At 43.4% G+C, this 20,464-nt stretch overlaps 1 protein-coding gene across 1 annotated transcript in view; it reads left to right on the top strand.

The window, feature by feature from the left end:
* Positions 1-4,270: 4,270 nt before the first annotated feature.
* CAMK1D (calcium/calmodulin dependent protein kinase ID) overlaps positions 4,271-20,464 on the top strand; it is a 217,161-nt gene continuing 200,967 nt past the window's right edge. The window contains exon 1 of the mRNA XM_005143332.3: positions 4,271-4,565. Within this exon, the coding sequence (XP_005143389.1) occupies positions 4,474-4,565 (92 nt within the window). The 5' untranslated portion in view covers positions 4,271-4,473. The remainder of the gene's footprint in view (positions 4,566-20,464) is intronic.

Raw genomic sequence — 20,464 nt, 5'->3', positions numbered from 1 at the left:
TCACAGAAGCATTGAATCATAGACGCAACCAGGTTGGAAAAGACCTTCAAGATCATCAAGTCCAACCTTTACCCAGCATTGCCAAGGCCATCACTAAACCATGTCACTGAGGGCCTCATCTACCTTTTTTTTGAGTACTTACAGGGATGGTGACCCCAGCACTGCCCTGGGCAGTTTGTTCTGATGCCTGAGCACCCTTTCAGTGAAGACATTTGCCCTAATATCTAATATAAACCTCTTCTGGTGCAGCTTGAGGCCGTTTCCTCTTGTTCTATTGAGATGCCTTGCCCCAGGTTTTTATTTCATGTTGGGCTCATCCTAGAGGTTATGAAGCATCTGAAATAACATTTTGCTTTGAATTGCTTGCCAAGGTCTACACTCACTCATGACAGTGTTGCTATCAGCATCCGTGGGAGCAGACCAGCACCAAATAACTTTGCTCCTGCTGCACTGCAGTTAGCATATGTACATACCTATGTGTGTGAAACCAACAATCCACCTTCTCTCTGGGGCTGGCCCCAGTTTTTAGAGGAAAAGGTACTATCTGAGGTTGCTACATGGTCCTAAAGACAGCAGAGGACAGTTGTGTGCTTGAGTGTTGTTTGCTTTACATTGAAGCTGCTCCAGCTCTGATGCTGGAGGTCACTGCCTTCCTTGCAAAGTACAGCTTGTATGTGGGGTTTTAACCCTAAGCATGGACATGGACATGTGGGTGCTTATCTGTTGAGCATAGCCCTGGGTAAATGAGCAGCTGGCATGTTTCTGACAGTTTTGCAGAAAAGCATCAATAGTGTTGATTTGTAATTGAAAAGCAAGATTATATTGTATGACTCAGAAACAGCGATGGGAAAGAGATCCAATATTGTAGTATTTTAGCAGAAGAAAACCAGGTTGTAAGTGAAAGGGCTTGGAAAGTAGACGTGACTCCTTTATTTATGCTCATTGTCATGTAGTTTCCATAGTGCCCATGTTAACAGTCAGCAGTGAGTGTGGCCGAGAGCAGCTGTACCATATATAAGCAACCCCAACATCATCTGGAAGGACCAAAGTGATAGAGATGTAGTTTTAAATATTACTCTGAAAATCCTATCACTTTACTCTGAAACAAACTATCTCATCTAGAAGCTGATTTTTAATTTCTCACCTAAATTTCCAATATTCCCATAGGAGGCTTTATAAAAGAGTTGGAACTTTTACATCTCCAATGTAAAGGTTTGGGGTTTTGTTACATGGAGTGATTGGGTGCACGTGCAGTATGTGTAGCTAGTTCAAAAGCACATCAACCATATCTGCTCTTTAGCAATGTTCTGATCTAACCCTTGGCAGAGCTGCAGAGAATGCCCAGGTAATGAGAGATTGCCACCGTAGTGCTACAGAAAGGGCCCAAATTGATGTTTTATTGGCAGTCTGAATTCTGGCACTTCTGTGTGCTTCTTTTTACCACTCTATTAATGTTCATGTAATCCAGTTGTATGTAATGAAACACTGAATGCAGCCATACAGAGCCCCATAGGCGCAGCAGGCACTGCTGTATGCAGCAAAGAGAGAACTTTTCATGTAGGATTTTCATTTTTTTAAAAACACTTATTCTTCAAATAGCCACAATAGCTCTGCAGGTGCTTGTCAGTCAAGCAAGATTACAGATTCCCTAAATTCAGCCTGACATGACAGATTGTAATGACTCTGAAAAGGCTGTTACGGTCTATTGTGCCAGTAGTTCCTGCCTAATAGGAGCATCTCGTATACTTCTCATTAAAACTGTAATGGCTCCAGAGGTTTCTATATTACCTGCTACATCACATAGGATATTTTATCACAAAAAAAAGGCATATTCATGTGGTGCTGAAGACACAAGTTAAATAGGGAAAAGAAAACTTAGATTTACAGGCTGACATGTACCTTTATCTTATGCAATTTTGATGCTAAGAAATTGCAGCATTGGAAAGGATTTGAGCAATTGCAAGTAAGTTTTTTGGCTGTTAAAAGTGGGAATGGAAAGTGGGTGATGCTGTCTGTGCAGTGAGGTTTTAACCTGATGCTGTAGGGACCAACATGACTTCATAAATAATAGTGGTGGGTGGTTTTGGTATGCCATAGCTCCAAGATAAGTCATAGTGCTCATCTTCTGGATGATGAAGCTCTTTGGCTTCTGTCACTCTGGAGGTCAGGGCAGATGATCACACTTGCCCCTCCTGTCCTCATACTCTCTCAATCTTATCCAGAAGACAGGAGGTTAGCTCCACTCAGTAAACCCAAATCACAGTGTGGCATTTCTGACACCAAGTGTCTTACATGTGAAAAAGAAAGAAACTATCAAAGGGGTACAGGTTGAAGGGAAACTTGGATTTGGTGATTAATGGCATCCTTTTAGCTCAATCATGGCTTTCATTTCTCAGGTATGAAGTGGCATGCAAAGCCTGCCTGGGGACTTCTGGTGACACTACCATGGAGCAGGTCATGAGGATCAAGCAACAAAGAAAATAGGGTAGTGATAAGATGGGAATAAGTCAAGAGCAGAAGGAAAGCTGTTCAAAACGCAGGTAAGCACCCACTGCAGGAAATCCCAAGCGCTTTGTTCTGCCCATGTTGCTGCACAAAAGCAAGGCATCAAAATAGAGAGGTGCGGCGCTGAATTGCGGGAGCCGGCACATGCAAAACAGAGTGGCTCTGCCCAGCAGAGGGTAGCATTGCCCAGACACCCCAGCCTGTTCTCCAAGTTTAACACCTTTATCCACCTCCAAATTCCCACCTCTGCCACATCCCCTTTGAAATGGGAGGCACAGCTAAGTCCAGACCCATGGAAAGCCTCACAGGCTTATACCTTCTACGTTCTTCACATAAATTATGGGAAATTTAGAAAAACAGCTTTGAAAGTAGAATTTTAAGGGATCTGTTAAAGGACACGATGCATGTTAAACAGGTGTGTGTGTGTACAGTCACATCTGCTTTTATTTATACAATAACATTAAGTAAATGTTATTTAGCCGCTTGTATTAGGATTTATTGCCAGGTACCTAATGTGATGGACGGGTTTGAAGCTGCCCCTGCGGCACATTAGTGCCTGCACCTGCCAGCAGCCAGGCCTGTGCTTTAGTCGCTTGTGTCCCAAAAGAATTGCATTTTTTTAGTGCCCTTACATATTCTGAAACTGAAGACTCTGCATTTATAAACTATAAATGTATCTCAGCCTAGGCTGTAATTTCTTCTGATGTTTCTGATGAATTCTGCCCATTACCCCGCATCAGAGCTCAGCTGATGCCCGATGTGACAACACTAGAGGTCTCAGTGTCGCTGAGAAAAAGCTGCTTTTAGCAATAATCTCAGCGGGGCCATGAGTGTGTGTATGCCAGGCTGGAGTCCTGCCTGCCTCAGGACATGGTGCTGGGACTTGGGCATCTTCACAAGGCTACACAGTGCCTATCCACCTGCCTCCGGGCTTGGTGCTGCTCAAGGGGGTGACCCTGGTGTTTGGATGCCCCTTACTTCTCTGAGGGTGCTGGGTAAGGGAGGTGTCCGTGAGAAGGGGCGAGTTTTTGCATCCCAGAAAGGCGTGTATGTGTGTGCGTGAGGCAGGTTGGCACCATCACCTCCGCTCATCCCGGCGCATCCCTGCGCAGAGCACATCCAGGCAGAGCGGCCGCTTGTGGTCTGGCTTTTTAATTTTTTTTCCCTTGCTTTCTCTTCCTCCCCCCCCCCCCCCCCCCCCCCCCCCCCCCTCCCGCTTTCCCTCCCCTCCCGTTTGACGTGCGCGGTTTTGGTGCAATGCGAATTATCTTCAGTCATTCAGTCAGCAGGGGCAGCGCCAGGCAGCAGAGCAGCGGCGGGGCTGCCTCCTCCTTCTTCCTCCTCCTCCTCTTCCTTCTCCTCCTCCTCCCATTGCCATAACAACCGCGCACAGCCGCTGCTCCCGCGGTACCGGCGGGGCCGCTCCGCACCGCTCCGCGGCAGGGAGGCTGAGCATCCCCTGGGGCCCCGCACGGGAGGTGGGGAAGAAAACAGTGACATCCCTCCCCAAAAAAGAGAAAAAAAACCCCCAAAGGACTTTTTCGCTGGGTGGGTCTGTCAGGGACCAAAGTGACCCCGAGACAGGCTGCGCGCAGCTGCTGCGCAGGGTGCGGAAAGAGGGAGGGACAGGGGAACCCCGCGAGTGACTCCGCGGGGCGGTGCGGAGGAGGGGAAAGGGGGGATAGAGGAGGGGCGGGCGGCAGAGAAAGTTGGTAGGAAATAGACCAGGAAAAGTGGCACTAGCGGAGCCCGCCGGAGAGCGGAGGAAATAAAAGCGGCGGCGGGCAGGAAGTGTGAGGAGGAGGAAGGGGAGAAGAAGGAGGAGGAAGAAGAAGAAGAAGAAAGAGCGAGCAGCAGCAGCCGCAGCCGCCGCTGCTACCGCGGCAGAAGAGAAAGCAAAAGCCGCGCACAGCTCGGTGTCCCCCGCGCCAGCATCCGCGGGGCTGCGCGGAGTTGCGCGCCGTGGCCATGGCCCGGGAGAACGGGGACGGTGGCGGCTCCTGGAAGAAGCAAGCGGAGGACATCAAGAAGATCTTCGAGTTCAAGGAGACGCTGGGGACGTAAGTGGTGGGGACGGCTGCGGGGGGGATGTCCCTTCCCTGCGGGGATGCGCGGGGTGCCCTGCGGGTGGGTGCGTGTCTGCCTGTCTGTGTGTCTGTATGCTCCCGTGTGCACGTATTGGTGCTGCTCCACGCACTGCTCATCCATCCGAGCAAGAAGTCAGGACGATCTGGAAACAATATATGTATATAAATATCACGAGGCAGGAGCTGGGCTGACACCTCTCCTCACCCCCCAATAAAGAGAAAAAAAGGGGCAAAAAAGTGTTTGAAAATATTAACTGTGTGAGGAGACGGGGAAAGGCTTTTTCTTGGTAGTGCAATTGTAAATAAATGCGGTCTGACTTGCACGCTCTCCCCCAAAGCCGATGGCTGCATCTATTCGTGGACAGACAAGCAGAAATAATCAGAGTGGATTGGATGTCTTAACGGTTGTTGGGGTTTATTTCTGTTATTTATAGTGACGGGGCATAAAGATTAGTAAAACGTTAGAGTTGTGGGTTTTTTTTTTTGTCAGGAGGCTGAGAATAAACAGGCGCAGATGGTGCAAGGGAGCGGGGTGCTGGCTGGTGCTTTTTTGGCTGAACGGAGAGTTTTATTTTTGTTAAAACAAATTTTCCCTTATAGGCTATTGTAGAGGTAGAGAGCCGGGAGTGCTGAAGGAAGTAAGCATATAGGATTCTGTACATATATATGTTGTTATTAAAGTTCAGTTGTATTGGGCGTCCTCCTCGTTGCTGGGTCCCTCCTGCTTTAATTGCAACTTGAAGCACGTCTCAAACTGACACGTTGTTAATCCTGAGTAGTGCTTTTCATACTCTGCGTGCCACTTCCAAAATACTGTGGAACAAGTTTTGACTGTAATATTTTAGTTTCTTTCTGCTTCCAAGGGAGGGCTCCCTATAAACAGAGTATTTTTGCTTCATGGGCTCACTGATTTCCTATGAACAGGCTGTGAGTAAGAATCAGGCTGGTGGTTTAATATGGAGATGGGTCATGCAACTCTGTTGTGATGAGCACATAGTGTAACCCTCAAGAAAACACTGACTTAGCAAATCAAATGCACATCTGCCCAAGTCTTTGGAGAAGAAAAGTGCAGCAGGAGAACTGAGTGCTGTGGTGTGTTCTTATCAGCTTCATCAAATTTTTGCTGTCAGAATTCCATGCCAGGAGAGATGTGTCCCTGCTTGTCACCTTAGGCATGCAGTTCCCTTCCTGAGAGGAGTGCTGGGGAGGAAAGTCCTAATGTGATGAGATTTGTTAGAGCAGCAGGAGAGTTTGCTGTGGTTTCTGTTCTTCAGCTCTCCTGGTTGTTGTGTATGAAGCCATCTGCAAGGGTTAATTTGTGCCACTGAAGAGGTCCAGAAAGGGTTAATGTTGTGGCCTTGATCTGCATCCCACTGAAGTTAATGGGAGCAGGTGTAGGTCCCAAGGAAGGTAAAGCTGGTCAGAGTTAATAGTTATGCATATTAGCACGGTTGTTACAAATTAAATTCATTAAATATGGTTAATTAGTGTCTCAAACTATTAACCATTGTCTTAGCCTCACCACTGGGTTTAGTAAGTCCTTAGATCTGAAGCAGTGAAGTTCTTAATCTTGACTTTGTCAGTCTGGGAAGTTTTAGAAAATTAAACTCCCTGGATCACAGACCTGGTCCTGTGTACAGAAAACAGAGCTGTTTTGCAGACATAACCATATTCATTACGAATGTATGTGCATTTATCAGCCTACACATCAGTTGTGCATTCCTTAGTTTCAGAGAGCAGGCTGATAATTAGGAGATTTGAATCTGAGTTTTGGTTCTGTCCTTGGCCACCCACCAGCGTAGCACCTGCAGTTCATACCAGCTCTGGTGTGACTTACCAGGGTGTGAAACTGCTGAAAGATTTAGGCCATCACTGAGCAAATCATTGAAGTACTTGTTCCATTCCCACTGAAGGCATTGAAGGTCTGTTCACTGACTTGAGTAGCAGATGTACAGAGTGCAGGAGATGGGATACGTCCTGAGTTATTGACAGTAAAGTACTTAAATAGGAGCTAAGGAAAAGTCTAAATGCCTTCAAAGCATCTGGATCAAAATGTTTTCCTCTGGCATTATTTGGGAGCAGGGATAAAATCAGCTTTGATTCCTCCTGCACTGTAATGCTGAACTGTGTTGGACAGCCATCGTCTGATCTCACCCTCTAATAGATTTTTCTCTAGCATGGATGGGCTTGAAGTGAAAACTTTGGTGTGTCAGATGAGATGTACTGGATTAGTGTAGTAGCTGTATTTTGCATTTCTCTGCCACCTTCCATTTCAGGGTGCCAAAGTGCTAAAAGCATTTCTAAGAGAAAAGCAGCCCTTTTTCATGCAGCAGTTTTAAATGCCTGCGGTAGAATTGGTTAGAAGAAAGAAAAGCATTAAATCAGGGAAGAAAGTGAAAGAGAAACTTTAAAAACATACTCTGTTTCAAGTGCATTGATTTGTGAATGTTAAATCCATGTGTATAAACTATGAATGATTTGTTCTCTGAGAGGAGTCTTTAAACTGAATGAAAACTTTTCAGCAGGTTTTTAACACGGGAGAGTTGGAATTGCTGGAATTATTAAAAGGATCCCAACTCAGTTAATCATGATATCATTTGGGCTTCAAGGAATCTCTAATGAGTACCAGCTCTCTCTTCCAGAGCTGGAATTAATTATTCACAGGTGCTTGTAAATCATGTCCAGCCACACTGATACTGAAATAGGCATCTTGAATTGGATGTCACCTCCATGTGTAAGAAAACAGCTTTTTCCACTCAAAAGAATTGTTTCCTTTGGTGGCTGAGGTCTGTGTTGTTTGCTCTGCTCAGTGCTCTTGGGCAATAGTGTTTTCCTAAAGGCTTTATCAGCAATGCAGTGGCTGGCTCAGGTGGTACTTGGACCTGTATTTACTCTGTTCTGCATTTACACAGTTTCTAAGCATGTGCAATCTTAGTTTGTGGCTGCACTCTCTTAGATACCAGCATGTCAACAAAATATTTTGGTAATATTAATCAAGAAAAAGTAATTTAAAATACTTTGCATATTATTATATATAAAATACATATAATGATCCATTCTTGGGCTCCTGCAGTTTGGTGGTGCCAGTCCATGCAGGACTGCAGTAACATGGTAATGAACTCTACATGTGTGGGTTCGGAAGGTCTCTCTCCTTGAAACTGAACCTGTTCACTACCGAGCCATTGAAAGTGAAATTACAGATCCTGAAAAAAGGAAGAATTCACAAAGTAAATCAAGGATAAAATAAAATCACAGCTGTGGGCCAGATCTTCAGCTGATGCAGTTTATAGTCCTATCCAAGTCAAGACAGGTGGGCTTGAGGAAAGAATAGGATTCATCTAACTGTTTATCTTTCTACGTTTTCACAAACTCACCTGTTGCGGCTCTACTCAATCTGCAGGCCTGGAGAGGGTGATTTCTGCCCCAGCCCTTGTGAGATGTGAACTTACACAATAGCAGGAATGTGCTAAGGGTGACCACTGAAATATAGGTTTCTTTCTTCTTATTTAAATGGTATTTTGTCTAAGGCATTTTAAACCTCAAATTTTGACGTTCTGTGAAGTAATAAGACACACCACGTCATCCACCAGCTAAAGAGGAAAGCCTCCAATCGTTTGGTCTGCCTAATCAGATCAGCCCACATTTCTAAGGTGTCTGCCATTAGGCCTTGTTGACATTAGAATTAGGCTAGAATATTTAGAAAGGCTGAAGCTTAGTAACTATGGAAATATTGGTGCTGTCCTTAAAAGTGATGCAGTAGTTTCCTGAAAGCTTAGTCATGATAGCACAGTGTTGCATGGATATAGTCACAACATGGTAAGAGCTGGGTGGGAAGACAAATACACTACTCCAGTACCTTCCTAAGATATGAAACACAGTATTTAGTATTTTATACTAAATACTAAAATACAGTACAGAGAAAACTTACAGGTGGTTCTGTTCTTCTTAGGAGCTCTACTGTAATATTTGGTTCATCTATGTCCTGTGTCTCCTCCATACTCTTAACTCTTTGATGGGTTCCTGGTACTGTTCATGACTCTTCTACACACCCATCTGTGCTTGTTCATGCTGTGAAATGAACTGCTCTCATATCTATTTTCTTTCTCACACACACACTGTCACAAACTCTTATGTGCTGTCTCCTGTGTTCTTGTCCTCTCACATCCTTCCTGGTATCTTCCCCTGCATGTAGTCTCACGCTAACAGTCAGGCTTTTCATGAGGTGGCCCACCTAATGCTCTCATCTGTTCTCTGCTGCTCAGACCTTCATGGGGACAAGGCTACTAGAGATGACCTGCATCAGGCCAGGCAGTCAGCCTTGACTTCCACCATCTAAGAAGATGCTGGTGGTAGGACAGGTCCTAGTGGAGGTGTCCTATGCATTTGAGTTGCTGGAAGTTGCTGGGAGGTACCACAAGGCTCAAGATCTGTTTGTCTCTGGTCAAAGATCTTCCCTTCTCATCGACTGGGTGCCAAAAGCAGTTGTGTTGTTAAACACAATGAAACATCACTGTTTAGCTGTTTAGCTTGAGGCTTTATGCAAATTGATTGTTTTTCCCTTCTGATTTTGGAAATTCTCAAGATGTAAAGAAACATGTTAGTATCTGTGCTTCCTCTGGCTCTGCACCCCCTGTGAAGATTGAAGAGTCTGTCTGATTTTTGTGTTTCTGCTGACACTACCAGCAGTTTCTGCCTCTCTTTTACAACACCCCAGTGTGGCAGCAGTGGCTCTGTTAGAGTGTTTCATCCTTTCCTCACTTCAGTGTTTTTTATTTTTCTTTTAAATTACATTGAAGAAACACATCATATTGAAAAATATCCTCAGGGGAGAATATAAGTTTAGCCAAGGGGCTAAAGTTAAGGTACACAATTTCAGGGGGAAGGCTGATGAGCCACTGGAGCAACCTGTGAAGGCGAGTGCTTGTCATCTCCTCTGGGATGATTTGCTGGAAGAAATCCTTTTGCCATCTGAAAGCTTTGGGGATTCATGCAGAAGTCACCAGGAAAGAGCCTTTTGTTCATGTTTACAGAAGGAGATGTTTCATTGTTGTTTCTGACCTTCAGATCTGTAACTTGGGGAATCTTACCATCGAAACCATGTGGGGTTAGACATAATTCATGCTAGGAGGTGCATGGTACCTACAGCATGCCTCTAGCATCTGTGGGAGGAGGAAGGAAAGCTGAGGTCCAGGTGTTAATGTTTAACTTAACACTGTGAAAAAACTCAGATGTTTTAGTTTGTGCACTTTATATAGGGCAAGGAGAAAATTACTGTTAGGGCTCCTTTAAGGTGACACATTTGTTTTAAACTAAATAACCCTGTTCACTATCATGTGGCATAGTTTACTATCTGGTATCTTCTTGGAGGCTTCAAAATAGTGAGTCCCTACTATCTGCAACGTGAATTGTCATATCTTATAGCGTAGATTGTTGGTCTTCCTTGAACAGTTACAGAAAATAACAGGTTTGAGTGTTCAGCTGGAATTGAAATGGGAAAGAAAGAAAAGCAAGACGGCCAATGGATTTAAAGGCTGATGGAGAAGACTGGGGAAAAGTCTACAGCCATTAGTGAGGAGGGATTTTTGACAAGTCTCAAGTGTGGCTTATGTGTGTTTTGGACAGTGCTCATTTGAGGCAACAGTGTAACATAAAGGTCAATTTTCTTTCATTGTCTGAAAATAAGATTGCAAAATACTCAACAATCAAAGGCTTTCAGGTAAACACGTCATTTTGGAGACGCCCAGTTTGCTGTGTTGTCAGCTCACATAAGTGCTCACGTTTCCTTCATGAGCCTTATTTTCTACTTGTTTTGATGCCTTACCTCTTTTTGCCCTGCTTTATCTCTTTTTCCTATGGCTGTTTTTGTTCAAGTACATCTTTGTAGTGTCTGAGTTCCCTGCTGCTGGAGGATACCTGGTTACCTGCATGCCTGTGCAACCAAGAAGTGTGCTTGACCGTCAGGGTGACAGTAAGATTTTTGGATAGGTTTGGAATGGGGAATTTGGGCTTCCCCCCTCCCCCCCCCCCCCATTTTTTGCGCAGGGCTGAGAAAAATGTGATTCTTACCTAGGCCAAAACTCAGTGTGTTACTACTCAGGACCTCAATTGAGTTCTCAGCTGCTCTTTGTGTGAGCTGAGGGCAAATCATGAATAAAAGTACTGGTGTTTTTTGTCAGCTGCAGAGGTAGCTGATACCCTAAAGCTTTCAGCAAGGCAAACCCAGAGGGTTTGGAGACCTGGTGGAGAGGTAGTGCACGGAGTTAAACCCAACTCTTTAGAGTCCTATAGTAATCCTTCAACCAAAAGTCTATTCTTCCCATCACAGCCACAACACAGTGGGTGTGAGAGCCTTCTTTGCTGCCGCTCCCGCCATCTGGAGCAGCCTGTCTGCTTCCTTCACCCTCCATCTGCTTTCACATAGGAGCTGAAATATCTCTTTCTGTATTTTTTCCTTCCTTTTTGTCTCTTTTTCTCTCTACCTAGGTGATCGACCTCAATTATTTCTGTTGCTGTCCACACACAATTCTCCTGACTATGTGCAGAATATTAGTTGGAGTTACTTAATCCGTCCAAGGATGCAATTAATATTGAATAAAGTTGTATTGTTTTGGTTCACTTGACAACAGCAAACATTTATAATAGGGTTCTGAATTTACTGCCAGTAATGGTATTCACTTAACCTGTGAGTCACAGTTTATATTCATGATTACTTAATGGGACCTAATTTTCTAGTCATTTTAGATAGCATGAAAACAAGTTGGAACTAAACTGTTAGTAAACTGTTAGTAAACAGGTAATGAGTAAAAGGAGGGATAAAAAGTTCCTTGGGGCAGCTATTTATCACTTTCATTGGAATTCAAACCACCTTGCTTGTCAGCGCTTTTCTGTGAATAATAATTCACAACAATAACAATAATTTGCAAACATATGTGTGCAATTGGGCTGCTCCTGAATGACAAATAGCTTAGGAATGAGAGTACTTTTCTTTTCTGGAAATCAAACTGTTCCTTAAAACCTTTCTATCAAGTCTTGACACTGATCTGTTTTTGTTGTCTGGCTTGGCGGTTCCTGTAATTTGCTCTGAATGTTGTGTCAATTGTATTTTAAAAAGAAAACTATAAATAACAGTTTGTTAATAAACTTTTCAAGGCCTTTCACTGATGTTTTCCTGTTGAAATCTATGTATTGAGTTTTATGCCAGAATTACTCACCAGACAGATTGTATGAGGTTCAATTAAAATAATAGTCTGTAGCAGATTTTTTTTTTTGGCAGAGTAAAAAGCCTTTTTTAGGTGTTTTCATATTTTTTTAACAGTGGATGTGGTAAGAGAGAGCTACTCGGAAGCTCTGGTTTGGATCTGATCTATGTGTAGAGCAGCCGAGCACAGGGCTGGAGATCCTCTATAACAATAGATCACTGATCTTGCTTGCTCTCTTCCTGGGCAATGTCAAACGTCACATTTAAAATATCAACATTTTTGGACAAGTGGGCTACACAGCCATGAAGATAGCTCTTAAAATACCTTTTTCAAGAGCTGCAAGGGGAAGAAGCATGTGAAAGAAAACAAGCTGGCTTCCATTTACTGAGGACTGATGTTGATTTTCTTGTATTCCCAACTGGAGATAAACTAAACAGTTTCAGTCTTCTTACAGTTTCCAGGACGAATGAAAGGGAGGTGCTTTTAATAATGCAAATTAACATGATCATTTACCATCAGCAGCAGTAAGGTGCAGCACTATGGCATGTCTCTCCTAGACCCTTTGCCTGTGAACTTCTGCTCGCTAAGGATCCTTGTGTTCTTGTCATTGTCCTGCTCTTACCCATCTCCCTAATTTATGCCAAGTATTTGAAGGTATGTGCTTATAGTCCTGACTGCCCAAAATTTGGGCACACAAGTTTTGGGATTTAGATCTGATGCTCAGTTGTGAGAGTATAAAGGACATAGAAGTGTCATCTGTGGCAGACAGGAATAAAGCGAGGTCAGGAGCCATGGAAAGCCTAAGGTCCAGGAGCCTTTAATCTCTGTGCTTGTTTTGGTGAGGGTTGGTGTGGCGGTTTGGAGGGTAAGGAGAGTAGTAGCATCCTCATTCATCAGCTGTGGGGTGTGCAGGTTTGCAGGTCTTCCTAGGTGCTCCAACGGAAAGGTTCCTCAGATGTCACAAGTATCTCCCTTAGGACAGGTATCTCCTGTGCTGCAGAGTCATTCTGTGATGTTGGTGTGTTCTACCTGGGCAGTGTGTTTAAAACCTGTCTGCTGACCTGATGGCAAGTGCACTTGGGAAATGTGGCCATCCTCCCTCCACCAGCTATGTTGCTTGTCACAGAAATGGATGGACTTTTGAGGGCAGTACAAAATAAAACAGCATAGCTTCTCATGCTTAAATGTAGATTTGCAAAGGCTGAAAAGTTGGTGTGTATTTGAGGGTTGGACACTAGCAAGTGAAATGTAAAGGGTCTAAAATACTCGGGGTTTTTATGACTGTGCCTTTTATTGGCCTCAAATGAGATCAGGCGCTGTTGAGCTAGGACTGTTACAGACACCAGAGTAAAAGACTGTTTGCACCCAGAAGGACTTTTACTCTAAATAAATGAGGCAAAAATGCTAACAGTTTTGTTAAAGACAAGAAAGTGTGTCACTTGTAAACCCAGAGCTGAGCCTGAATCTTAACTCCAGTGTTATGCAGTGGATTTTCCTGCTTCTTTTAGTAGCAGGCACTGTGTCAGTGCTGCTGTCTTCAGAAAGTATGTATTTATATGTGATTCACCCGTGGTCATCACATATAATTAGTTTTCACTAGTTAAGATTTGAAGATGAAAAGTGCTGTCTGTATGCTGTTGGGAACAGTGTGAGCGCTTTATTACTGTGTTGTTTCTTAGGTGCTTGGAGTAATTGTGGTCTTTCCAGAGCTGAAAAGAGTTGGAGCAGACCAGGTGGTTCTTGGAGCGATGTAGGATTTTTCCCAGTGGGATCCCATCCTCTCAGCCTGGTTTAAATAATTCAATGGATCTGTTTTCAACCAGGCTTAAGCTTTCCAACCAAACTCATTTGCTGTGACCCCGTCACCCCCACTGTGATGGGCAAGGGCTGACATGAAGGAAACTATTGGATGAGAAACAGTGGAAAAACTGAAATGACATAGAAAAACACAAACAACATGGGAAGTTGCTGGGAGAGTGAGGAAGAAGAGCACTTAGAGGATTTGCAGCCATGTGGAAGACTCCTCTGGGAAAGGCACAGGTTGCTAATCAAATTCATCTGTAGCTGAGGGAGACTGGAGCATCCCTGGGTAATCCTTCATTGTTAGGTTGAGTTGGCTTGGAGGTTTCCTCCCACTTCTCCTGCCTTTCAGCATAAGTGAATCACTGCAATGTGCCCAGCCATGAAGCCTGCAGCATTTGGAGATTTCAGGCACAACAGAGTGCTTGGTATGCACAGAAGATGCTGTGAACTAAACTTGTTTCATGCTCCCTACCCTGTTTTCCTGCAGAATACCTGAACAGATTCAAAGGCTTTTGTCTTTTACTTCAGGATTCTTTGTAGCGGTGGCCTGAGGTAGCTGAAAGACTGTCTAAAGCTCTGGGATCCTCATCCTATCCTATCCCAGCATCGTCAGCCTCATGCCTCTGCAACAATAGGATTTCTTGCCATAGGGGTGTAATTTATTTGTACAAGAGACACAATGTTTTCGAGGGGAGCATCTGACACCATTGAGTTTCTCCATGCTGCTGCTGCTGATCATAAAAACACCACCTCCTTCTCTGAGTCCAGGCCCTGGTGTTTTGAGATACCTTCTCTAGCGTAATTACATAGCAACCTGAATATTGCAAAGTAAACAAGCTCTCCTTCCCAACAGAAAATGCTCCCAGACATTAAAAACACCCACAAAGCAGCACAAAAAGCCCTACTAGATGACTGCTGCACTTGTGTGCCTTTCTTTAAGGAGAGAAGAAGGAGCCAAACAACATGTGGCTTGTTAGCCAGGTTGATTGAACCATGAGAAGGTGCTTAGATAAAAACATTTATGGAGCAGAATAATGGTGTGACTTCTGTTGGTTGAATGACCCAGGCACTAGGGTACAAGAGGAATAACTTAGAAAAAAGGGAAATTACTCATATCACAGATTTGGCTTATGGTTTATGTGTTTTAGGAAGCAGGAGGCTCCCCCAGCATCTAGTTGGGGGAGAATGTACCAAGAAATAAGCTGAAAAGACCCAGGGTTCTCAAAAGCACCTAGACAGGGACTTACAGGTACTGCAGGCTGCAGGGAAGCTTCTGCTTTTGGGTATGATGAGGTGTATCTGGAGTAATTTTACTGACTAAATTTCCTGGCTGTAGCCATGTAATTCATGTGATGGATATAAACCCCGTGCTCTTGAGAGAGCCTGAAAAAGAATGTTACAGAGCTTTGTAGGCAACTGCATTGAATGAGTTTCTCTGATGAATCTTCTATTTTTCATGGAAAGAAAATAAAGTGATTCTAGGATGGCTGAGTTACAGCAGAGATGGTTTTTGTCCAGAAAGCAAACATGTGCCCTTCTGGCACTCCTCAGAGAACACAGTCAGTAGTAAAGCTTAGAGCATGCTCATTCTGCAGCTGAATGGAGCTGCACTGGGGAGTGCAAGCCAAGAGGGAGGTCTGGTGCAAAGCAGAGCAATGGGATTCAGCTACAGGTAAATGCCAAGACAGATCCATCTAAATGAGATGCTTTTAGCTTAATTTATTCTAGAGACAGTGGGTCCCTCTGCTTGTTCATGAGATCCACAGCTGCAAGAATTCATAGGCATGGGTCTGTCTTTCTACTCTTGTTCACCAGTCAGTTGCTTTGAGTGCTAGAAGGGGAGTAGTGGCTTTCCTCCAGCCTGTCATCTCTAACAGGGATGACTTTGGTAGTGCTCCACAGCTGATGAAATAGGCGGTGTTTGACCTTGCTGCGTTTGTGACTAGAGAGCATGGGAAGCTCTCAGAGGCAGTATTGGCTCTGTGATGTCCCTCTAACTCCATTTCTGAGACACTCCTGGTAGGTCCACTCAGATATCAGAAGGAGAATGCTCACTTTGCCTAATATTTACACAGGAACTGGTCAATTAGGTAATGGGGGTGAACCCTGTAAAATAAGAATAACTTGATGGTCCTTTATTTTCCTCTTCTGCACATTCATGTTACATCTGCTACATGGAATCACTGCTTTCCATCTCCTGTCTAAATATACACAAATCCATAAGATTGTCCAGTGCTATAGTCACATCCTGTGGGTGTGCACATCTGGGAGGCACAGCTGGAAGACAGCAAAGTGTATTCCTTTGGGTCAATTAAGGCCTTTTATTTGCTTAGATAAAGCACCCCTCACATGGTAAAATTAAGGTGTTGTGGAGCAGATGGAATCTGGGTGCAGACATGACCACAGCAAGTTCAGGGTGAATTACCTAACATTGTGCATGGTGTTAGGAGGTCTGTCTCGGATAGCCTGTGAGGGATTTCCCCTCTGTCTATGGCATGGCTGAAGTATCTTAACTGGCCACATTTAATTCTGGTCTGCACCACTGCCTTCAGGGTGATGGCAATTGCTTGTTGCCCTCTGCTCCTGTATTGTTAGGGCTTGTGAAGTTGTGTTGATTAAAACCCCACCTTGCTAATATCATTGTGGTGGTGGTACATAAGCTTCCATAATCAGTTCCCTTTTCTGCTGCTATTTAAGCAGCACCCCTTGTGACTTAACAGTGGTTTAGATGTTCTGGTACTTTAATGCTAAAGCAAAATATGGAAGATAGGGAGATTGGTAGCAAAAATACTTAAAAGTTTTGCATTTAAAAGGTGCCTGTAAAATGTCTTCTTAGAGGTCTCCTTGTATGTTGGCTTTGCACTCTGAATAGATCTTCCAGAAGTCAGGGTAGCACACAAGAGCACACCAGGACTATTACTCTTCTGTTTTTCTGTTAAGTCATTTGTAGCAGTTGAAAGTGACTAAAATTCTGCCCTTGATGTGCAGTTTGGAGATTTTTCTTTGGGAGTAAAGAAGAGTCTGTGCTACTCAGCAGCACGCTGGAATAGCAGCATTTTATAGTCCTTCTGCTCAGGTTTCAAACATCAGTATAAAGTTACAAGGCTGTGGAGGAACAGGTTGCAAGTCCAGGACAGAAGAGGAAGGGGCTGAGCATGTTCCACGAGGTGGTTCACATCTTCTGCCGACTCAGTTTTTTGCAGGGATGTGCTGTGCATTTATTTAATAGAATGATGCAGGTTAAAAATAGCCTTCCAAAAAGGAGGTGGGGGAAGGGGAGGATTGCAAAGTACAAGAAGTTTTAGTCTTTTCATTCCACAGACGCTATAAATCAGCAGGGAAGTCGGTTGCGTTTTTTCTTTTACCATCTCGTGTCGTTAGAAAATCATCAGCAACTGAACTGAAATGGTTTTGCAAGACCCACTTCACCAGGAACAATTTCTGACTGAGAGCAATAAAAAACTGGTGGATGCCAGGTTGAATTCATGTGTCAGCAGTTGCTGAATTCAACTTAAGAGCTGTAAATGGAACCAATCATCATTTCTTAATGAGATATATGAGAACAAAGAATCACAATGCTGGAATAATCTGTCACATCTCTATCAATGCTGCTTAAGCAATTACTCCGTTTGTTCAATGGTTTGACAAGGTAACATGACAAAATCGATTTACAAAGCAGATTAAATGTAAATATGAAGTGCTTTTTTTCCCCACAAATGTCATTCTTAAAGCCTTATGTTTTTCACCCTTACAATCCCTACCCAGTCATCTGTTTTCAGTGGTACTGCTTGTATGAAGTCCTACATGGCCTGCAGTGACATTATGCACCAGATCATTTGTCATTTATCCATCTCTGGTCTAATGAGACTGTCGTCTGGACCTTGGTAAAAGTGAATGATGCATTGCTGTAATATAAGAGTATTTTTCAGGGCTAAGACTGTTTTTCAGGGTCCTTAAAGCCTGGCCCTCAGTCCTTATTAACACTTAATGTAAATATTCCTGAATATTTTATTCCTTTGGTAGCAAATGTAGGAGAAACTTGGTATGAGTTCCCCAGCAGCTAAATAATAAGTATTGTACAGGGAGGTGATAGAGTCATCTACTTTAATACTAGACATTTCATAATGTTGCAGTGGGCTGTGACTGGGATGGTCACATCCCTGTTTGTGGTGATGGGTGTCTGAAGTAAACTACTGATAACAAGATACAGGGACCATCAGAGTGGACACCAAATACCATCTTCAGCAGCAGGTGTTCACTGATCCAACCCTTTTCTTCCATAAATGAGTTCTAGTACTTCAAGTGTGCTCAAGTAGTGTGGTGTAATGAAGCTGTGGCACAGAAGAGATTATCTTTTTTCCCCATATGAGGTGTTAGCATCTCTCATCTCCATGGGGAACTCAAGGATGCAAGATTTTCGTTCCCTGTACAAATACCCCTGGGATTCCCTCAGTCCATTTGTGTTTTATATATTCTGCCAGATGCCATAGATGTACGTGGCTGCATATCTCATTATGCCTTTAACATGTTATGTTACCAGGTTCTCAGCAGAGATGTCATAAACAGCCTTTAGGGAATTGTGAGAACTATTCTTTTTATTTCAGACAAGGTGACAGGGTTTCCAGCAGCCTTTTAAATATATGTCATGGAAGAGAATAGTGTTTCTTAACTTGTCATTGCCATATGACTCCCATTACTATAATTTCTGAGCAAATCACAGTCCTTGCAAAATCTGTGATACTGAAAACTGGTATGCTTATATTTTTGCTACATTTATGCATGACATATGGACTTCCAATATCTGGTTACTCAGTTTCTGCTCAACATTTGTATTTTCTGGTGACTGTTGAAGAATCTGAATACATATTCTATTTCCTTATCTGTTATTGGTGTTGCTGCAGTCTGTATCTTGTGGTTTATTGGCTAACTGTCAAGTACTCATGGCTTCATTAAGAAACAGATGTACAGGTCTACACTTTGTTTTTGTAGCTGCACTTTTGACATACTGTAAACGTCCTTAATTGATTTTGTTCAGGATAATACCATCTGCTGGCATCTGTTTCTGCTGTGGCTTGTGCTGAATACTTGTGTGTATTGTGGTCTGTAAGGACAAATTACAGAGTTTCAGCAAGGCATTATGTAGATTTATTTTTTTTTCTGAATTAAATGAGAGCAGAGTTTGAACATTTGATGACCTTGTATCTACATAATTTAATACCTAGATTAATGCAGTTTATTCCAAAAGGCGTGTTTCAGGCGAGAATTTGGCCCTGGGTCCATGTTGTTCTCTCTTAATTTATTGTTGGTGTGTCTGCAAACATATCAGAGCTCCCAGACTGGGAGAAAAGCAGCCATTGGGTTTCTGTTTGGCTGCCCTTGATCATGGAGGGATGAGGAATAAATTTAGATATACCTGAAGCTTTGACATGAAACTCTAATGAGCAGCCAAGATAAGTCATCTTAAGCATCATTTACTCTATCTGTAAGGTTGATGGACTTCTTGTCAGCTTTTACCATAGCCAAGTGTGTTCTGATATGAAGCCTTTGGTGGCAAAAGTAGCACTGGATGAGATGCCTGCTAGGATGTGACTAGGAAAATATGTGCTGTCTCCTGACAGTCCAGAACAAAATCCTCCTTTTGATGTAGCCTATTGTTATGTTGGATTAAGTTCTTCATCCTCAGCTCTGCGCTTTTTATTAGATAGCATCAGCATTCTTGGTAGATTTTATTGCAGTTGCAGTGTCTGACTGTGAAACTCAATAGAAATTCCATTTCCTGGCACTCTCTGTCTCTCATCTCTGGTCATGACAAGTGCAGGCAAGTGTCAAAGAGTATCCAGGTTGGGATTTATTCGTAGTGGCCTAACTGCTCCCAATAAAAATAGTGAGAGCTGACCTTTGATGTCAATGAGACAGCATTAAACCAGTTTTGAGATCCTTATGAAGCCTTTTCCTCTCTCCGTACCAAACTCATGCAGCAGTGACAGGGAAGTGAAGTGGGGTCATGCAGGAAATGGGACTCCTCCAAATACCACTGAAGACAGGGAGATGGGTGTGCTTAGTTTTTTAGTAGAAGTGGGTCACCAGTCTGAAATACGTGATGTCCCAGGAAGGCTGAACCAGCCATTGTCCTTGAACCAACATTATCTTTGTGGTACTTCATATGGGCAAGATTCAGTGGAAAACTTAAACACAGAGAGCCTTCTTGGATGTACATATGTATCAGAGCTCACGTGAAGGTAATTGCAAAAAGCACAGGTTCCTCTTTTACTTTGCCAAGTAGTTTCTTTATCCCAGTGTCCCTGCACTTGCTGTTCTCTCACTGTTGATATCCCCAGTATTGCTACCCCCATATTGGTACCTGCTCAGGAACTAGACTTTGTAAAGTCATGAGCTTTGGAGATGACAAGGATTAGTGTTAGAGGCATTTATTGAGTGGAAGAGCACTAGGTAACAATTTGGGAGACCCGGATTTTGCTTCTGACTGTGTCACTGGCCTTTTTTAGGAGCTTGGAAAGGCTGCAGCACATCCCTAGCTTGTTTTCCTCATCTGTCAAACAGTCACTGACCTACTTTGTAACTCACTTTGAGATCTAACTGATAAAAGCTTGCTATGCAGGGTGCTCAAAATGTACTGTCTAAGGTGTGTTTTTGACGTTTTAGTATGCTAAGAACCTCCCCTGATGGACGTAAGTATTTTGGAACTTGGCTGCAATACTCATGTTTTGGAGAGGATGTTTTTTTGTGGGGCATGCTTCTACCAGAATCTGCTCCCTTTCCTAAAAATACCACTGACCCCAAAAAGATGTGGACAGTCCCATCTCAAAACCACTAGAAATGGGACAGGAGAGTAAACCCTACTGAAATGCA

Source organism: Melopsittacus undulatus, chromosome 5, assembly GCF_012275295.1.
Source record: "Melopsittacus undulatus isolate bMelUnd1 chromosome 5, bMelUnd1.mat.Z, whole genome shotgun sequence".
Classification (NCBI taxonomy): Eukaryota; Metazoa; Chordata; class Aves; order Psittaciformes; family Psittaculidae; genus Melopsittacus; species Melopsittacus undulatus.
The sequence above is the reverse complement of the archived record's forward strand: the minus strand, read 5'-3'. Positions and strand labels throughout refer to the sequence as shown.